Source organism: Zingiber officinale, chromosome 1A, assembly GCF_018446385.1.
Source record: "Zingiber officinale cultivar Zhangliang chromosome 1A, Zo_v1.1, whole genome shotgun sequence".
NCBI classification, from domain to species: domain Eukaryota; kingdom Viridiplantae; phylum Streptophyta; class Magnoliopsida; order Zingiberales; family Zingiberaceae; genus Zingiber; species Zingiber officinale.
The window spans coordinates 7372327-7389816 of record NC_055987.1 but is presented as its reverse complement, the minus strand read 5'-3'; the positions used below and the strand labels follow the sequence as shown (position 1 = coordinate 7389816).

At 40.1% G+C, this 17490-nt stretch overlaps 2 protein-coding genes and 1 non-coding gene across 3 annotated transcripts; 2 read left to right on the top strand and 1 right to left on the bottom strand.

The window, feature by feature from the left end:
- Positions 1-4766: 4766 nt before the first annotated feature.
- Positions 4767-4838, top strand: TRNAD-GUC. Its single transcript has one exon. It is a non-coding gene; the product is annotated as a tRNA-Asp (tRNA).
- Positions 4806-7555, top strand: LOC121999477 (EEF1A lysine methyltransferase 4-like). The gene is made up of 5 exons (XM_042554157.1): positions 4806-5040; positions 5113-5209; positions 5298-5436; positions 5537-5619; positions 7163-7555. Exons 1-5 carry the CDS (start codon positions 4952-4954, stop codon positions 7235-7237), a joined length of 483 nt encoding a protein of 160 aa, XP_042410091.1. The 5' UTR covers positions 4806-4951; the 3' UTR covers positions 7238-7555.
- A 1525-nt stretch (positions 7556-9080) lies between these two features.
- LOC121996292 (protein MIZU-KUSSEI 1-like) lies at positions 9081-9722 on the bottom strand. Its single transcript, XM_042550210.1, has one exon. It carries the CDS (start codon positions 9720-9722, stop codon positions 9081-9083), a length of 642 nt encoding a protein of 213 aa, XP_042406144.1.
- Positions 9723-17490: the final 7768 nt, after the last annotated feature.

Here is a 17490-nt window from a genome sequence, read left to right as displayed (position 1 = left end):
AGAAGTCAAAAGTTGGCTTTCATCACAATTTGACATAATAGATATGGGAGAAGCAGAGTACATCTTAGGAGTGAAGATAGTTAGAGGCCGATCAAAGAGGCTTTTGGGTTTGTCTCAAGAAGCTTATATCACTAAGATGCTGCAACACTTCAATATGTGAGATTGCAATATTGAACAGACGCCTATAGCAAAAGGTACTGTTTTGAGCAAAAGTATGTATCCCAAGACTCCTGAGGAAATAGCCGAAATGAAGAAAAAACTATATGCCAGTGCTATTGGTAGTTTGATGTACACTATGTTGTGTACTCGTCCCGATATAACCTATATTGTTGGCTTAGTTAGTCGTTTCCAGTCAAACCCAGGATCGAGACACTGGAAAGTGGTGAAGAGAATATTCAGATATCTTAAAGGAACAGCTGATTATTGTGTCTGTTTCCAAGGATCAGATATGAGCCTTAGTGTCTACTCAGATGCAGATTGGGAAGGGGACCTTGATGACAGGAAATCCACATCTGGCTATGTCTTCTTGCTGAATGGTAGCGCCATCTCATGGAACAGCAAGAAGCAGGCTTATGTAGCCTTGTCGACAATGGAAGCTGAGTATGTGGCTTGTGCAGCGGCTGTGAAAGAGGCTGTATGGCTAAGAAGGTGCCTGAAGTATCTGAAGATTGCTGAGGATAGTGGGAGTCTTGCTGTGATAGCTTTTTCCAAGGATCCCAAATATCACAGCAAAGGCAAACATATATAAATTAAGTATAATTTTGTAAGAGACATTATTGACAAGAAAAAGGTTATTCTTGAGTACATCCCTACACGAAATATGCTTGCTGATCCTTTTACTAAGACATTGACTAAAGAGTCATTTCATGGGCATATGAAGTCTTTGGGACTTCGAAGAATGTAACAATTATAAAGACATTTTGATAAATGAAAAATGTCATGATCTATTCAGTGTATATGTCTTGGTTACATTCGAATAAAAGTCTCGATAAGCATGTTGGTAGATTGGGATTGGTCCATTCACATGGACAATCATCTCTATTTGTTAAGTACGAATAGAGGTAAGACCGTTGCTTATGGGACAACTTATGTAGTTGTGAATAGAGACATACCCATAAGTTAAGGTCGCCTTGATATTTGTGTCAAGATGAGATCATTTGTGTAATGATTGGAGTAAATGCACCCACCATTTACTGAATCTGCTTGAAGCCAGATTAGAATTCATATGTTGAATTCAAGATTAGACATTGGGAATGTCTAGATCGAAATCTGTACGATGTTAAATTTGAGAAAAACATGTACTCTTTTTGGTAAAGAGAATAACATCGTAACATGTGATTTATACCACATGTGCTATGGCGACAAGAAGGGTAGTAGGAGAATGGATCCCTACTTCTCTACTATGTGAGACCCTTGAGATTATAAGTTAATCTCAATTTTACCTTAAGTGACTATTTAGCTGTTTACTTGAAGTTCTGATCAGTGTCTGCTACTTTAGCATGTTTCCTATTGGCTATGGATGATTCGGTCTATGGAGCATAACTAGGAAAGCTACTGATTAGAATGAATGGATTCTAGCTAAAAAGGAAGATTAAGATTGATTTACATCTGTGACATTTATTCACTGGTACTGGTTACATTTTTAGTTCAGTACATAAAATGTAATTGTGAATAATTTGTTTGATTGGAGATGTTGAACATGCTCTTGACATATGGTCAATATGAGGGATTAGAGATGTTCATGATGATGTAAATAATTTAATCTGGGGTAAAAGCAAGCCATTTATGTCTTTGATTCGTTTTATGGACATTTATGTCTCTGATTTGTTCTATGGAGTAACTAAGTAAGGTGTGACTATCTTCTTAGCAATTGAATGCTCACTGTGCTTGCTGTCGCACGAACCATTTTCCCTAATGTATGGAATGAATGTTCTTATTTGGTCTTTGTGACTAAATTTTGCTCTGGTCTTCGTGACTTGATCCTCATAAAGTCTACGTGACTTATTTGGTCTTTTGTGACTAAATTTTGCTCTGGTGTTCATGACTTGATCCTCATAAAGTCTTCGTGACTTATTTGATTTTTGTGACTAAATTTTGCTCTGGTCTTCGTGACTTGATCCTCATAAAGTCTATGTGACTTATTTAGTCTGAGACTAATTCCGCTCTGGTCTTCGTGACTTGATCACCTTGTAGTCTATGTGACTGACATGGTCTATGTGACCATATGGATTGACTTGGACGAGTGGGAGATGTTGGACGTTTAGGCGTTACTAGAGACGAAAGGGTTCGTCCCTTTCGCTGCTGCAAACGCCAGGGAGACGAAGGGGTGTCCTTTCCCCTTCGTCTTCCTCAGCCTTCTTATTTAAGGTGCGTCCAAGCACAGATCCGAAGAGGAGGTGAACAGCGAGCAAGCAATCGAGGTGATCAGAGGAGCAGCGGAGGTGATCGTGTGAGAGCAATGGAAGAACATCCGTAGGTTGGGATTTGGCTCGTGAACCTTGAAGCGCTTTCCGGCAATTCCGTGATTGTGCTTATGACAGCGGCAATCTCTTCATCGATCGACGTCTTCGGTTGCGGTTCTTCAGGAGATCACTATGAGTGTTTATGGTTTCCGCATTGTTTTATCTTTATTTAGGTTTAGTTTCATGCTCTCAAAAGTACCCACAGTGAAGACGACTGAGACTAAATTGGTGGAGAGAGATGTGGTGTTTTTTATTTAACCGTGGATGAAGTTGTGCCCAAGGAGAAGACATTACTTGCCCCTACCTTGGCTCCGCTAGAGGTTGCCTCCTAATTGTAAGCTATGAAGCTAGTCCACTCGGGTGAGTCAAGGACACCCTTAAGAATGACAAAGAAGAGACGTCGTTCGCTAAGGACTCCATCTGGTCGGTCCTTGTCACTGATGGTTTTAACCCTGACTTCACTTGCTGGGTCGGGAGGTCTCCAGGTCGAGCCAAGTTCTTCGCATCCACACCCGGACTTTAGTTTCCTGATTCCTCTGAGTAGCCCTGCGGCAGAGTCTCCCCATCTCGATGTAAACTAAGACGCTATCCCGACTATTCCAGACATGCCCCAAGAGCAAGAGGCTTTGGCAGATCCCGACTATCGGCTTGACATCTCCCACTTTGAACTGCTAGTGGATACATGGTCGGATGTTAAGGAGGCATCCGATAACATGTTCCTCAGGTCATTAGTCGATGCAATAGTATTGCAAGGAACAGGGGTAAGCATTGGAGGTCCTCTTTTTGGGTAATGATGTTGATGCTTTTAATGCATGTTGCAGCACTAAACCGACCTGATATCGTTCGACCAACGATTTCCCACGTTCTTGGGAGAGTACTGAGTTATGCAAGGTCGACTGACTGAGTTGGAGGCTCAACTAGCTCTCACCGACCAAGTCCCCGCCTCAGCACATGTGGAGATTGACCGACTGAAAAGAGCAGTAGTTGACGAGATAGTGGAGAAATGCCTAGCGCATTATGACTTGACAAAGTGAATAGAAAGGTAAAATATTTAGAAGCCAAGGTTAAAAAGATGAAGTCGGGGTGAAAGAAGTGGCGAAAGGTTCTGGGCGACTTAATGGCTATGTTTGAGGTGCAGAAAACTGAGCTGGAGATGACTAAAGTTGAGTTGGAGGCGAGTAGGATTGAGTTGGGGCTTCTAAAGGTGGAACTAGAAGCCACCAAAGACAAAGCCGACACAAACAAGTCCTTGGTTGAGACTCAGCGAACCAAATTGGAGTTTACCCAAGCTAAGGCAAAGGCAGCTAAAGTTGAGTTTGAGGCCTTGGAAGCCTCAAAGTCGGAGTTGCATGTGGCATTAGTGGCCACAGGGTAGAGAATAAAGAAGCAGAAGTTTAAGAGTATCAGACCGGGATGGGCAAGCACTAGACTATCAAGAAAAAAGAATTCCTATGCTTTGAGTAGTTCTATGATCTACTCGACACCCGCATTGTTAAGATGGTGCAATATAGGATGAAAGGTGTAATGAAGCAACTGCTAAAGAATGAGAGTCTTCCACCTTACGTGTCACCACAACCATCAGTTTATCAAAGATTACTGATAGCATTCTTGAAGAAGTCTAGTCGACCTAACTTAAATGTTACATCTTTAATTTTCTTTTGGAGGGCTAACCAGTTGTAATTAATCTCCCGGCGTAATGAAAAATCTGTTGGAAGTTTTACTGTCTATCTTCCAACTTCTTGTTATCTTAACATTGTAAGAAAGGTCCATTCATTGTCGATAAAGGAGTCAAAGGAAAACTTCGATTGAAGTTCATAAGAAATCCGGTTAAGCGACAAAGAGGATCTGAGCCTCATGTGCTCAGTCCCAATTGAGGGCGAGAAGTTGTCATCATTGAACCTTTGACCTCGACCCTGACCACTTCCAAGTCAAGGGTGTCTCATGTCTGGATCTAGAAACTATCATTTGTCAATCGACATACGATATGTACTCAATTCTTGCATAAATAGAAGGTTGATATCATCGTATTCAAGTCGGGGGAATTTAAGTCTGGAAATAAATATTTATCAATGGAGATACAATATACTCTCGATTTTTGTACGAAAGGAAGATTTATTTATAAACTTTTATGAGACACCGATAACACCAATGTTGTTGTCGTATAGTGGTGAGTATTCCCGTTTGTCAGGCGGTTAACTGGGTTGCCGGTTTTTTTTTTTTTTGTTTTTTTTTTAAATTTGTCCTTTTTCTAAATTGCACTAAAAGAGACTCGAGTAATTTAGCCAACCTCATAATAACATCAATGTCGTTGTAGTATAGTGGTGAGTATTCCCGCCTGTCACGCGGGTGACCCGGGTTCGATCCCCGGCAACGGCGTGTTCTGTATTTTTTAATTCCACTGGCCCGATAATTCATTTTGTGCTGGTTTCTGCTTCAAAGCCAACTCATGAGCTTCAATCGACAGAGCAGCTTAGGGCTCACTGCCACCGATGGACGATTCAGGCGATCAAAATCGCCGCAGCAGTCCCGTTGACTTCGCCCCGCGCACCGCCACCTCCTATCTCGATCCCCACTATTGGTCTGGCCTTCGCCACTTTTCTCCTCCTATTTTCCTTCGCTTCCTGCCTCAATCTCTGTTCTGACTTAATAGGGACGAGAGGTTCGCCACCGAGGAGCACTATGAATGGTCCAAAGACTACTCCCACTTCCAACACCTCGTCCTCCCCTTCCTCGATCCATCCCACTCGGTAGCTTCACCGTGTTCGCTTTCTCACTGACGCGTCCGGCATGCGTGCATAGTTATAGCATTCAATTTAGATTCTTTGGTATTGCTAGGTGTTGGAGATCGGTTGCGGCAACTCGCGGCTCTGCGAGGAGCTTCGCAAGGATGGCGTGGCCGACATGACCTGCGTCGATATCTCTCCTGTGGCGGTTGAAAGGATGCGGAGCCGCTTTAGAGACAAGGGACTTGAAGGTGATGATTCTGAGTAGGATTTCCGCTGCTCTTGCGTTGCTTGTTGAAATGTCAACTTTGACGGTCTGACATGGAGGTTGTTTTTCCCTTGCACCGCTAGGCATCAAGGTGGTTCAGGCCGACATGCTAGACCTATCTTTTGGAAGTGAGCCCTTCGATATCGTGATCGGGAAAGGCACCATGGTAAAGGCTGAAATGCTCTTTGGACGAATAATTCACTTTTGCAATCTGTATCATAACTGCATTTTCCATTTTCTTCCACCTTGCTTGATTGTTGTTATTCATGTCTCATTATATCAACATGCTTACTGTTATTGAAATCAACTGAAGAACTATTTCTATTAGTTTATGCATGTTCTTTAGTGGCTGTAGTTTTAGTTAGATGTCCTAGCATGCAGTGAATTTTATTTTATTCAAGTTGTTAAACTAACCGAATAATGCTAGTTTGAATGGCTATGAGTTAATCCTAGTATTCTTTTTTACCCTTGACAAAAAATTCCAAACACATGCACTTGTTGTTAATTCTTCATAAGGAATGATGGGCGTTGGTTCTTCATAAGGAATGATGGGCATTGCTTCTTTGGTGGAAGGGTTTGAAGGAGAAATGAGAGATGAGATTTGCATTCTTTTGCTTGGATAGCTCATTTTAAGGAGAGCAATGAACCACTTAATATCCACTGGACATCTTTTTCTATATAGCTATTACTAACATATAAGTCTTGATTAGGTTCTTTTCTAACAACATAAGTTGGCATCTTTTCTAACAACATAAGCTTTTGGGGCAAGTGGCCACCAATCAATTATAATTGCATCCCAGCAAAAGGTCTTGGCTCTGCATGTTTTTTATCAATATTTTGAAAAATGTCTCTGGTTAATCTACTCCAGTCCACCTAGCTACGAGTGAGAATGTGTAAATCTAGATCTGGTCTTTTCCACACTTTCATCTTTCCAGATAGTAGTTTTCAAATCAAACTAAATGTTATTACTTATCCCAAATCAATTTCCTTGTGCTCATTTTTCTGTCTATCCTCTCATTCTTTTCTTAATTTTCTTTATGGAAATAACTCAAATACTTTCATAAATGTTGTTTGTACAGAATATTCAGTGTTTGCGATGCCATGCATGTTTATAGACATGCCGCAGATAGTTTATCTTCCTCATGGAAACCTTTTAAATCTTAATTCATGCTTTTGTTTTTATCACTGCTAGGAATGTTCATAAGTTTGTATCATTAATTTTAGTAGTTAGTTTTTGTGAGCTGACATTAGTCTTTTAATAAATGTCTTAATTTTCTGTCACTAAACATCCTTTTTAAAGGATGTGTTGTTTGTGAACCGCGGTGATTCATGGAACCCCCATCCCCAAACACTAAATAAGGTGATGAAAATGTTTGAAGGTGTTCATAGTGTTCTAAAACCAGAAGGCATCTTTATTTCAATTTCTTTTGGACAGGTCATCAGCTGAATACGGTTCATCCACTTAGTCTCCTACATCTCTGTATTTTACCATTTCTCACATTGCTAGTTTAACTCGTAGCCACATTTCCGGCGGCCTCTATTTGAAAGAGCCGGCTTTACCTGGTCTATAGAGTGGAAGACCGTTGGGGAATTTTTCTATTATTTCTTCTGCATCTTCTTTAGTTGCTTTTCAGATGCTCCTTAGAAGGCATTTGTCCTTAGTGCTTGTTATGATTGGTCAAAATGAATTTCTCATTTGCATTTTTCAGGGGAGGAGGACAATGAAAAGTGATGAGTCCGAAGATGAAAGATCGAGTGTTCCGTCTTATCAATTTATTACATGAAGAACTGCACGGCGAAGATTTTTAGTTAGTCTCATTGATTATCCTTAGATGATCGATTCGATTTTATGAAAGTTTTTCATCGATTATCAGGATAAATTGAAAAGTGCACGCGACGGTCAGTCCAGAAATCCAGCATCCTTTGGTTATGCCCTCTATTTGGAGGAAAATATTTTACAAATACGTCATAACTGGGATTCGAATCTCGAGTGTCTGAGTGATAATCTGGATGTCTTATCATGATACCATGATCCCAGGGATTACATGTTTTATACCACCTTATGCAATGAGCTTGAGATCTAAAGAATCAAATTCTGATCACTTGTTTGTTCTAAAGGATTGCTGTCATGTCTCGTGACCTAGGCACGTGACACCGGCGTTGTTCGCGAATATAAATACTAAAAAATAATAAGTCTCATAAATTGCATACTAAACCAGTAATAATATAATGAAAATATTATCTTTACAATCCAAAAGTGAAAGTGTACAAATAAAGATGACATGGACTAAAAGGACGAATCACTTGGACACGACTTCATTACCAGTCCCAAAACATCTCTTGCTCTTCCTTCTCGACTTGTTCCTCGTCTTTATCTAGGGATGAGAGTAAGGGAGGGTGAGTGCTTGGGAAACACTTAGTAAGTGGGATCGATTGAACATAACATGACAGAATACAAAACATAGCAAGACATTCAAAATTCATGACGAAAACATATTTTATGAAACATGACAGAAACATAACTTAATCGAAAACATATACTTTTAGCAAGACATTTAGCATTCATGACAGAAATATAACTTAATGAAAAACATAGCACTTAATCGAAAACATAACACTGTTGATCATCTTGTTTTTCATGGTATTACTGATCAGCCTCTTATATGTAATTTCTCTAAGGAGTAAGGTCATATATCGGTTATTATTACCCACCGCATCAGGGCCATAACTTGTCGTATCTTATCATGTTTTTAGAAATTCTCTTTATTGATCAATCCCCTATATGTAATTCCTCTAAGAGGCGATGTCGTATATCAGTTATTATTACTCACTGTATCATGGTCATATATCGATTATTATTACCCACTGCATCAAGTCATAACTTGTCATATCTTATCATATTTTCGAAAATTTTCTTTACCATATTTAACTTGAGTCATAATAGTACATCTTGGAATAAAAAGAAATGAATTTGTAATATAAAATGATGAAATGCAAACATATTCTGTAGCTACACTCGAAATGAAAAGCTCACTTACCTTGTCAGAATTTTTTTCAATTTTGGACAGAAATTTTACGGGGCTTGAACTTGCACTTGTTGATCAAAATTTAGGCAGAAACTTGCACGAAATGTGATGAGGTTTGGACAAATTTTTGTAACACTTGGACAGCAAGTTTTCAAAGGATTCAAGTATGCCTTTGGGAGACACTGCCTAGGCTATTTATAGGTTAATCATGACTAGATGAAGGGTCATTCATTAAAAATGCTAGATGAAATGTTAGATGAAATGTCAGGTATGCAATTGCTAACTTGTAGCAATCCCTAATTTTGTAGGAAATATATCCCTAAATTTATCCATTGAGGTTGTGTGTCCTTATGATGTCATAATTATGCAAATTTGTCCTTATGAATTGAAAATGGGTAAAATATATTAAACTCAAAGGTTTAAGTCCTCTAGAATTTTTAAAAAAAAAAGAATTGCCTTCGTCACGTGTCTTAAACAGGAGGCATACCACAACGACATATTCAAGCTCCTCGATGGGTTAAATACAAGATGCAGTCAAGCTTCCAGAATTATAACCGGATAACGGACCAAACCCGACCCGTTCGATTTGCGCAGGCTACTCTCAGACGCGGAGGAAGAAGAGGCTGAGCTGAAGGCCCAAGCTTCCAGTGGGGTCCACCAGATGGTAGGACTCGCTGTAGGTGGACCCCACCACCCTCTCGAAGTTCCCGCGTACATACGCAAACAACTCTCCCCGTCCGCCGCTAGGCGGCGGCGGGGGCAGCCTTCCGGCCCCGGAGGTGACAGCCTTCAAGGCCTCGAGGGCTCGCGCTTCCGCCCCTGTCGCCGGCCTCGGGCCGCCGAATCCCGCCCTCCGCCCGCCGCAGCGCACAGCCCATCTAGGCGCTTCCAGGAGCGGCCCGGCCCACCTGAGCCGGTCGCACTCCAGCGCAACCCGCCCGGCGCCGTTCAGCTCGGACACTCCGATTGGCAGGTCGATTATCACGGGGACCGCGCCGGCTGCCTGCTGGAGGCAGAGAGTGATGCGGTGGTCCCTCTCGTGGGGGCGGCAAAAGAAGGTGCCGGCGACGTGAGCTGCGACTGCGGAGGGGGAGGAGGAGGCGGAGCTGTAAGATTGGGGGAGGAAGAGGAAGGGTTTGCAGGGGAGGAGCAGGGCGTCGGCGAGCCAACTAAAAGCTCTCCACCATCTTGCTTCGCCACCGCTGTCGTCGGCGGCGGCTTCTCTGGAAGGTGTGTCTGCCATATGAGAAATTTTAGTAAATTGTTTCGCATGAAATATACACAAAATAAACAGATGCGCCCCCATTTTCCTGTCCATCAATTCTGTGTTAATTAGTATTTATTTTTATTTTTCACAAGGGAAATGATTTTTCCTAATTACTCCGACATCTCCAATGGTTAGAGAGATTTTTTTTTTCTGGGCAAATCCTCTAAATCATTTTTTACGATTTAAGATGGTCCTTAAGCATATATTAGTGGAATACATGACTTTCACTTATAAAATAAGTGGGAATCATTCATCTCCACCAATGCATATCTAGGGACCATCTCCTGGATCGCAAAAAACGGTCCAGAGAATCCGGACTTTTATTTTTAGGACAGATCCTCTGGACTGCTTTTTGCAATTCAAGGGAGGGTCCCTAAGCATGTATTGGTAGAATATATGACTCTCACTTATAAAATAGGTGAGAATCATTCATCCCCATCAATGCATGTCTAGGGACCATCCCCTAAATCGCAAAAAGTGGTCCAGAGAATCCGAACTTTTTTTTTTAGAACCGATCCTCTGGACCGTTTTTTATGGTTCAGGAGATGACCCCTAAGCATGTAATCTCTAATGTGTCACGTTAATATCTCTTACATTTAATATTTTTATTAATTACCAGCTAACTTTCAATTAAAAATAAATAAATTCAAATTTTCAGCTCTTACACTAAAATCTCAAACCTCACTCTCAAAAATGAGATGCCTACAATTTTCAGCTCTTACACTAAAATCTCAAACCTCACTCTCAAAAATGAGATGCCTACCGTGGATTTTACATGTTTGAAGGAAACTGTCATTAACTTTTAAATGAATAAATTTATTAAATTTGTAACAAAAATTTCATGACATTTATTTATTTATAAATCTCTTTTTTAAAAAAATATAATCACTATCTTAACAGTCCTAAGCCGACCTTATAAGTATAGAGGGAGGAGAATATACACTGGCGGAGACAGGGGTGCGATGGGGGTGCGGAAGCACCCCCTTGCTTCTGACAATATATATATATATATATATATATATATATATATATATATATATATATATATATATAAAATAAAGGGTATAATTATAATTTTTTAAATTTATTGAACTTTTTCACAAAAGTGTCATAAAAACACCTTTTCTCTTCCTTTCTCATTGCCGATCCTTTTCCAAGCAGCTTTCGTTTTGTTTCTTTCTCGTTCTCGATTATTTTTCCAGCAGCTTTTTCAACAGTCAAACCTTCATTTTCCAAGTCAATCCTTTCTTCTTCAAACCAAAAACCCTAATCGCACTAAGAGATCTCATTGTTTCCCCCTCTCCGGTCTCCTCAAATCATTGCACTCATCTTTGTTGTCTCTTCACTTTATCGACGCCTCACGCCAGTGACGCCACTACTGTTCGCGGTTCGCTTGTTCCGTCGACGGCGCTGCCACTGTTGATGCCGCTGCCACTGTGCTTCGCCGATGATCCTCCACAACAAGCAAAATCTCTTCAATTTTAGGTGAATCTTGTTTCTTATTTCATCTAATTTCTAATTTCTAATTTCTAATTTCTAATTTCATGATTTATACTTGGTAGTACATTAATTATTATGTTGATTGCATAAATTAATAATTTTGAGAAGTTGACATAGGTTATGGAGAAATTTTTAAAACGAAATATTGAGTCTTCTAAGAATTCTATGGAAGAAAATAGTAAGAAAAAATATTCTCGCGTTGAATTCAATCTGGATGATGTTGTTAGTGACCTAGGGCTACGCAAACCAATTAATGAATTTGATATTTCTATTAGAGATCAGATTCGAAGAGAATATTTGATTAGAGGATCTTGTCAACCATTTGGTCATAGTTATCCCCAAAGACAATTTGGTAAAGAGCATAGAAGTTTCCAAGTTGCTTGGTTTAAAAAATTTTCATGGTTAGAATACAACATATCAAAAGATGCAGCTTTTTGTTTTTGGTGTTATCTCTTTAAAAATTCTCATAGAGGATGTCGAGTTGGAGATGAGACATTTACTAATTCAGGGATAACTAATTGGAGAAAAGCAATGGAAGTATTTAATACGCATGTTGGTGGTGTAGCTACTGCTTACAATGATGCAAGAACACAACTTGAGACTTTTCAAAAACAACAACAAAGTGTGTCACATTTGCTACAAGCACAGGGGGCGTGGAATGAAGGTTGCATATCGCACTCGATTAATGGCAACTTTAGATGTTATACGCTTTCTTTTGAAACAAGGTTTGCCTTTCCGTGGACATGACGAGTCATTGAGTTCCTCAAATAAAGATAACTTTCTTGAATTGATTGAGTAGTATACCCAAAGAAATGATGAGGTTGCCAAGACCATGAATGAAAATTAGTTTAAAACGACCAGGGGATACTTGTTGGGGTTCACATTACATGACTATTATCCGTTTGATGTCTACATGTACTTCTGTTTTAAAACTGTTTGAAAATATGTATGATGATGGTACTAATGATGATAATAGTGGTATCACCACCAGTTTGATTGATAAGATGGAGAGTTATGAATTTGTGTTTGTGATCCATTTGATGAAATCTTTATTGGGAATCACAAATGAATTGTCACTTGCCTTACAACAAAAGGATCAAAACATTGTACTAGCTGTCAGTTTGATCAAGACAATGAAAGATCGATTACAAAAATTGAGAGAGGAAGGATGGGAGAATTTTTTGGATGTTGTCAACAAAATTTTGTAGTAACCATATGATCCCAGTACCGAATATGGAAGAAATATGAGAACTCGTGGTCGCAGTAGACGTAATGGACAAATGAGTACTAATTTTCATCACTATTGTGTTCAAATTTTTTGTCAGGTATTATTTTTAAATATTTTATAGAATTTTAATTTTCTAATAATATTTTTTATTCATTTTTTATTATTACAATATTAGGTTCTTGATATGATGGTTCAAAAGATGAATAATCGGTTTTCAGGATCAAGTACGGAAGTACTTACTTGCATTGCTTGCTTAGATCCAAAGGACTTTTTTTCTCAATTTGATATTGGTAAGCTACTTTACCTTGTTGAACTTTATCCGGAGGATTTTTCATTGACTGATCGTGTAATAGTTGAGGACCAACTTGAGACTTACATTCAAAATGTACGAGTAGAATTTTCTATGATTGAAGATTTGGGAAGTCTTGCTAAAAAGATGGTTGAAACGGGCAAGAATACAATTTTTTCATTGGTATATCGTTTGATCGAGTTAGCATTAGTTTTACCAGTTGCAACTACTTCTGTTGAAAGAGTTTTTTCTGCGATGAAAATTATCAAGACTGATTTGCGTAATAGGATGGGGGATGAGTGGATGAATGACAGTTGGTAGTATACATCGAGAAAGATATTTTTGCTACAATTGAAAATGAGTAAATTTTACAACATTTTCAATAGATGAACACTCGTAGGATCCGTTGCCTCCTCTTGTTTGTATGTCTAGATCTGATGTTGGTGGTTCAAGTATAAAAAAATAATTATATTATTGGTATGCACATATTTTATGTTTGTATCATTATCATTATCAATTTAGTATTTTAATCTTTTAATATATTTATTTGATAGTAAGAATTTTTTTTTAATCTTTTTTTTTGAATACCCCTCTAAATATTTATCTGGATCCGTCACTGAGAATATAGATACATAATGTTGGAAAAATTGAATGAAAACGCGACGTGTGGGTTGTAGTCCCACAACGATTGAAAGCAAGACTTTCCGACTGATTCGGAACAAAGGGGGTGAAACTCTAGGGCCCGGAGGATATCAACCCATTGCTCGATCAGGACACGTTGCACGTCACATGACAGGCCAAGTGGTAGCTAACCACTTGGCAAGCATGCAAGCCACAACGTGGCTTGCTGCAAGCAAGCCACGTTGTGGCTTGCTGGCAAACATGCAAGCCAAGCGTGGCTTGCTGGCAAGGTGCAGCCAACAGCAAGCCACGTTGTGGCTTGCTGGCAAACATGCAAGCCACAACTGTGCTTGTTGTGCTTGCAAGCCAAGGCAAGCACAAGTCTATATAAAGACCTGGAGAGGAATGAAGAGAGCAGAGCAAAATTCAAGAGAGAATTTGTATGAGAAACGTTCAAGTGAGCTTTGTGTGCTCTTTCCTTCCTCTTTGAATCCCCATATTCTCTTCCTTTTTGTTGGGCCTTTCTTTTGCTCAACAGAAATCGTGATAGTTTTCGGATCTAGTTCAGATCGTCACGACAACCAGTGCTCGGTTGTGTTCGTGATCCTGCCGTTTTATCCTGGGAGACAGACGTCCACCTAATCCTCTGAGCACCGTGGAGGGGCCGAATCTGTTCTAAGGAGACAGCGCTCTGCTGGACTCGGCATCCACTTTGAGTTTGTGTTGCAGCTCCGGACATCCTGTCAACAACTCTCGGCAGCAACTTGGCGCTGCTCGACAACTCACGGTGTCCGCAACTCACCTACTCGACGCTTGGATCGACTCACTAGAGTCGACAGTTTGAGATTATCTGCTCAAACCTTCTTGATTGTAAGTACTTGTGCATTTGGTATGGACTCAGAAGCGTGAAACAGAGCTTCTGAACGGGTTTATTCCCAACAAAACTTAAAACAGATTCGTTCTGTTACCATGGCGGTAGAAAATGTTGAGATGCAACAGGCTCAACATGTGCCGGCCTCCTCCGCCCCGATTGGGAATGTGCCAATCAATCACGGGAAAAGCCAGAAAAATTCACAGGAGTGAATTTCAAGCGGTGGCAGTAGAAGATGTTCTTTTACTTAACCACGCTAGGTCTGACACGTATCTTGACCGAAGAAATTCCCAAGGTTGTTAAGGGTGTAGATGAGGTAAACACCCTCCTTCTGCTTGACAAATGGAACGAATCTGAGTTCCTCTGTCGAAACTACATCCTTAACAATCTTGCCGACTCACTCTATCTTGTGTATTGTGAGATAAAAACGGCAAAGGAATTGTGGGAATCTCTGGACAAGAAATATAAATCGGAGGATGCTGGGGCCAAAAAGTTTATTGTTGGTCGTTTCCTGGACTATAAGATGAGTGACTCGAAGTCTGTAATCAGTCAAGTCCAGGAGCTTCAAGTACTCTTACAAGAAATTCACTCAGAAGGTATGACACTGAGCGAAACCTTCCAAGTGGCAGCTATCATTGAAAAGTTACCAACTGGCTGGAAGGACTTTAAGAATTATCTGAAGCACAAGCGGAAGAAAATGAACCTGGAGGAACTTGTTGTTCGCCTTCGTATAGAAGAAGACAACAAGAATTCAGAGAGAAAATTGTTCTCTCAGGCTACTGTAAAAGCCAATATTGTTGAGCACGGACAAAGCTCAAAACGGAAGCATCCAAAATCTTCCACGATGCAACCCAAAGGACAAAACATGAAAAAGAAGTTCTTAGGGAAATGCTACAATTGTGATCGTATGGGTCACAAGGCTTCAGACTGTAAAAGGCCAAAGAAGAAAAAGCCTGAGGCCAACCTGGCAGGAGAACATGATATGGATCTCTGCGCCGTGATCTCTGAAGTGAACCTAATAGGTTCCAATCCTCGGCAATGGTGGATTGATACTGGAGCCACCAGACATGTGTGCTGCAACTTCGAAGAAGTCACTGGAGATAAACTGTTCATGGGGAACTCAGCAACCTCGGACGTCATAGGCCAAGGAAAAGTGGTGCTGAAAATGACCTCGGGCAAGGATCTCACTCTAAACAATGTGCTGTATGTTCCGGAGATTCGAAAGAATCTAGTATCCGGCTCACTGTTGAGCAAGCATGGCTTTCGCATTGTTTTTGAGTCGGACAGAGTTGTATTGTCCAAAAATGGAGTGTTTATAGGGAGAGGCTATGTATCTGATGGGCTGTTTAAGCTCAATGTAATGACCATTAGGCCCAAGATAAATAAAAATGAAAGCTCTTCCACTTATATGCTTGAGTCTTCGTGTTTATGGCATGGTAGACTAGGACATGTTAACTACGATGTGTTGCGTAGATTAATAAACATGCAAAGCATACCTACATTCCACCTTGACCCAAAACACAAGTGTGAGATTTGTGTTGAAACAAAAATGACAAGGTCATCCTTTCAACATATTGAAAGAAGCAATAAACCACTTGACCTAATCCACACTGATGTGTGCGACCTAAAAGGTACGCCAACACGTGGTGGTAATAAATATTTCATCACTTTTGTAGATGATAACACAAAATACTGTTATGTGTATCTTCTCAAAAGTAAGGATGAAGCTATAGAGAAATTTGCTCTCTATAAGAACGAGGTTGAAAACCAGCTTAATAGAAAGATTAAGGTGGTTCGAAGTGACCGAGGCGGTGAATATGTGTCACCGTTCGCTGAGTTATGTGCTGAACATGGGATCAGACACGAAACAACAGCTCCTTATACTCCTCAGCAAAATGGAGTTGCTGAGCGAAAGAACCGAACGCTTAAGGAGATGATGAATGCTCTTCTATTAAGCTCTGGATTGCCAAAGTCCATGTGGGGGGAAGCTGTGTTAACAGCTAATTACCTTTTAAATAAGGTGCCCCGGAAGAAAATAGATAAGAGCCCTTATGAGTTGTGGAATGGAAGACAATCGTCCTACAAATATTTACGAATGTAGGGGTGTCTTGCCAAAGTGTTGGTGCCTGATCCGAAAAGGATTAAGATAGGACCAAAGACTGTTGATTGCATATTTATTGGATATGCACAAAACAGCTCTGCGTATAGATTTTGTGTGTTTGAGTCACACATACCGGAGATACACAAGAACTCGATAATCGAATCAAGAAATGCCTCATTCTTTGAGCATGTATTTCCTTTTAAGACCCGAGAGGATGCTAGCTCCTCAAAACGGGCATATGAAACACAAGACAAAGAAAAAGATGCTGAACCAGTGGAGGTTGAGCTTAGACGGAGTAAACGAGCTCGAGTAGAAAAATCCTATGGATCAGATTTTATCACTTTCATGCTGGAAAGTGAGCCCCGGAGTTACTCAGAAGCAGTAAGCTCGTCTGATGGCCCTCACTGGAAAGAGGCAATTGCATCTGAGATAGAATCTATCTTGCAAAATCACACTTGGGAACTCGTGGATCTTCCTCCAGGAAGTAAACCATTAGGTTGCAAGTGGATCTTCAAGAAGAAAATGAAATCAGATGGCACAATCGATAAATACAAGGCCAGATTGGTAATCAAAGGATATCGACAACAAGAAGGCCTTGATTACTTCGATACATACTCTCCGGTATCGAGAATCACTTCCATTAGAGTATTGTTGGCTATTACTGCTCTATGGAATCTCGAAATACATAAAATGGATGTCAAGACAGCCTTTCTAAACGGGAATTTAGAAGAGGAAATATACATGGACCAACCTGAGGGGTTTTCTGTGCTAGGACAGAAAAACAAGGTCTGTAGATTGGTGAAGTCATTATATAGCTTGAAACAAGCACCAAAGCAGTGGCATGAGAAATTCGATAATGCTATGAAGGAATGTGGATTCAAGATCAATGAATGTGATAAATGTGTCTACATGAGAGCCACAGAGAGTGACTATGTCATCTTGTGTCTCTATGTAGATGACATACTTATCATTGGGAGCAATGATAAGATAATCAAATCCACTAAAGATATGTTGAATTCAAGATTTGACATGAAAGACATGGGCCTAGCTGATATGATTCTAGGAATCAAAATTCTTATAACAACAGAAGGACTTGTTCTTAGTCAGTCCCATTACGTGGACAAGATTCTTGAG

What these genes read in the sequence shown, in the direction of transcription:
- LOC121996292 (XM_042550210.1), bottom strand. Translation starts at nt 9,722, where the DNA reads ATGGCAGACACACCTTCCAGAGAAGCCGCCGCCGACGACAGCGGTGGC.
- LOC121999477 (XM_042554157.1), top strand. Translation starts at nt 4,952, where the DNA reads ATGGACGATTCAGGCGATCAAAATCGCCGCAGCAGTCCCGTTGACTTC. An exon ending in TCCTCGATCCATCCCACTCG is followed by an intron (nt 5,210 to 5,297) that starts GTAGCTTCACCG and finishes TGGTATTGCTAG; the next exon opens with GTGTTGGAGATCGGTTGCGG. An exon ending in TAGAGACAAGGGACTTGAAG is followed by an intron (nt 5,437 to 5,536) that starts GTGATGATTCTG and finishes TTGCACCGCTAG; the next exon opens with GCATCAAGGTGGTTCAGGCC.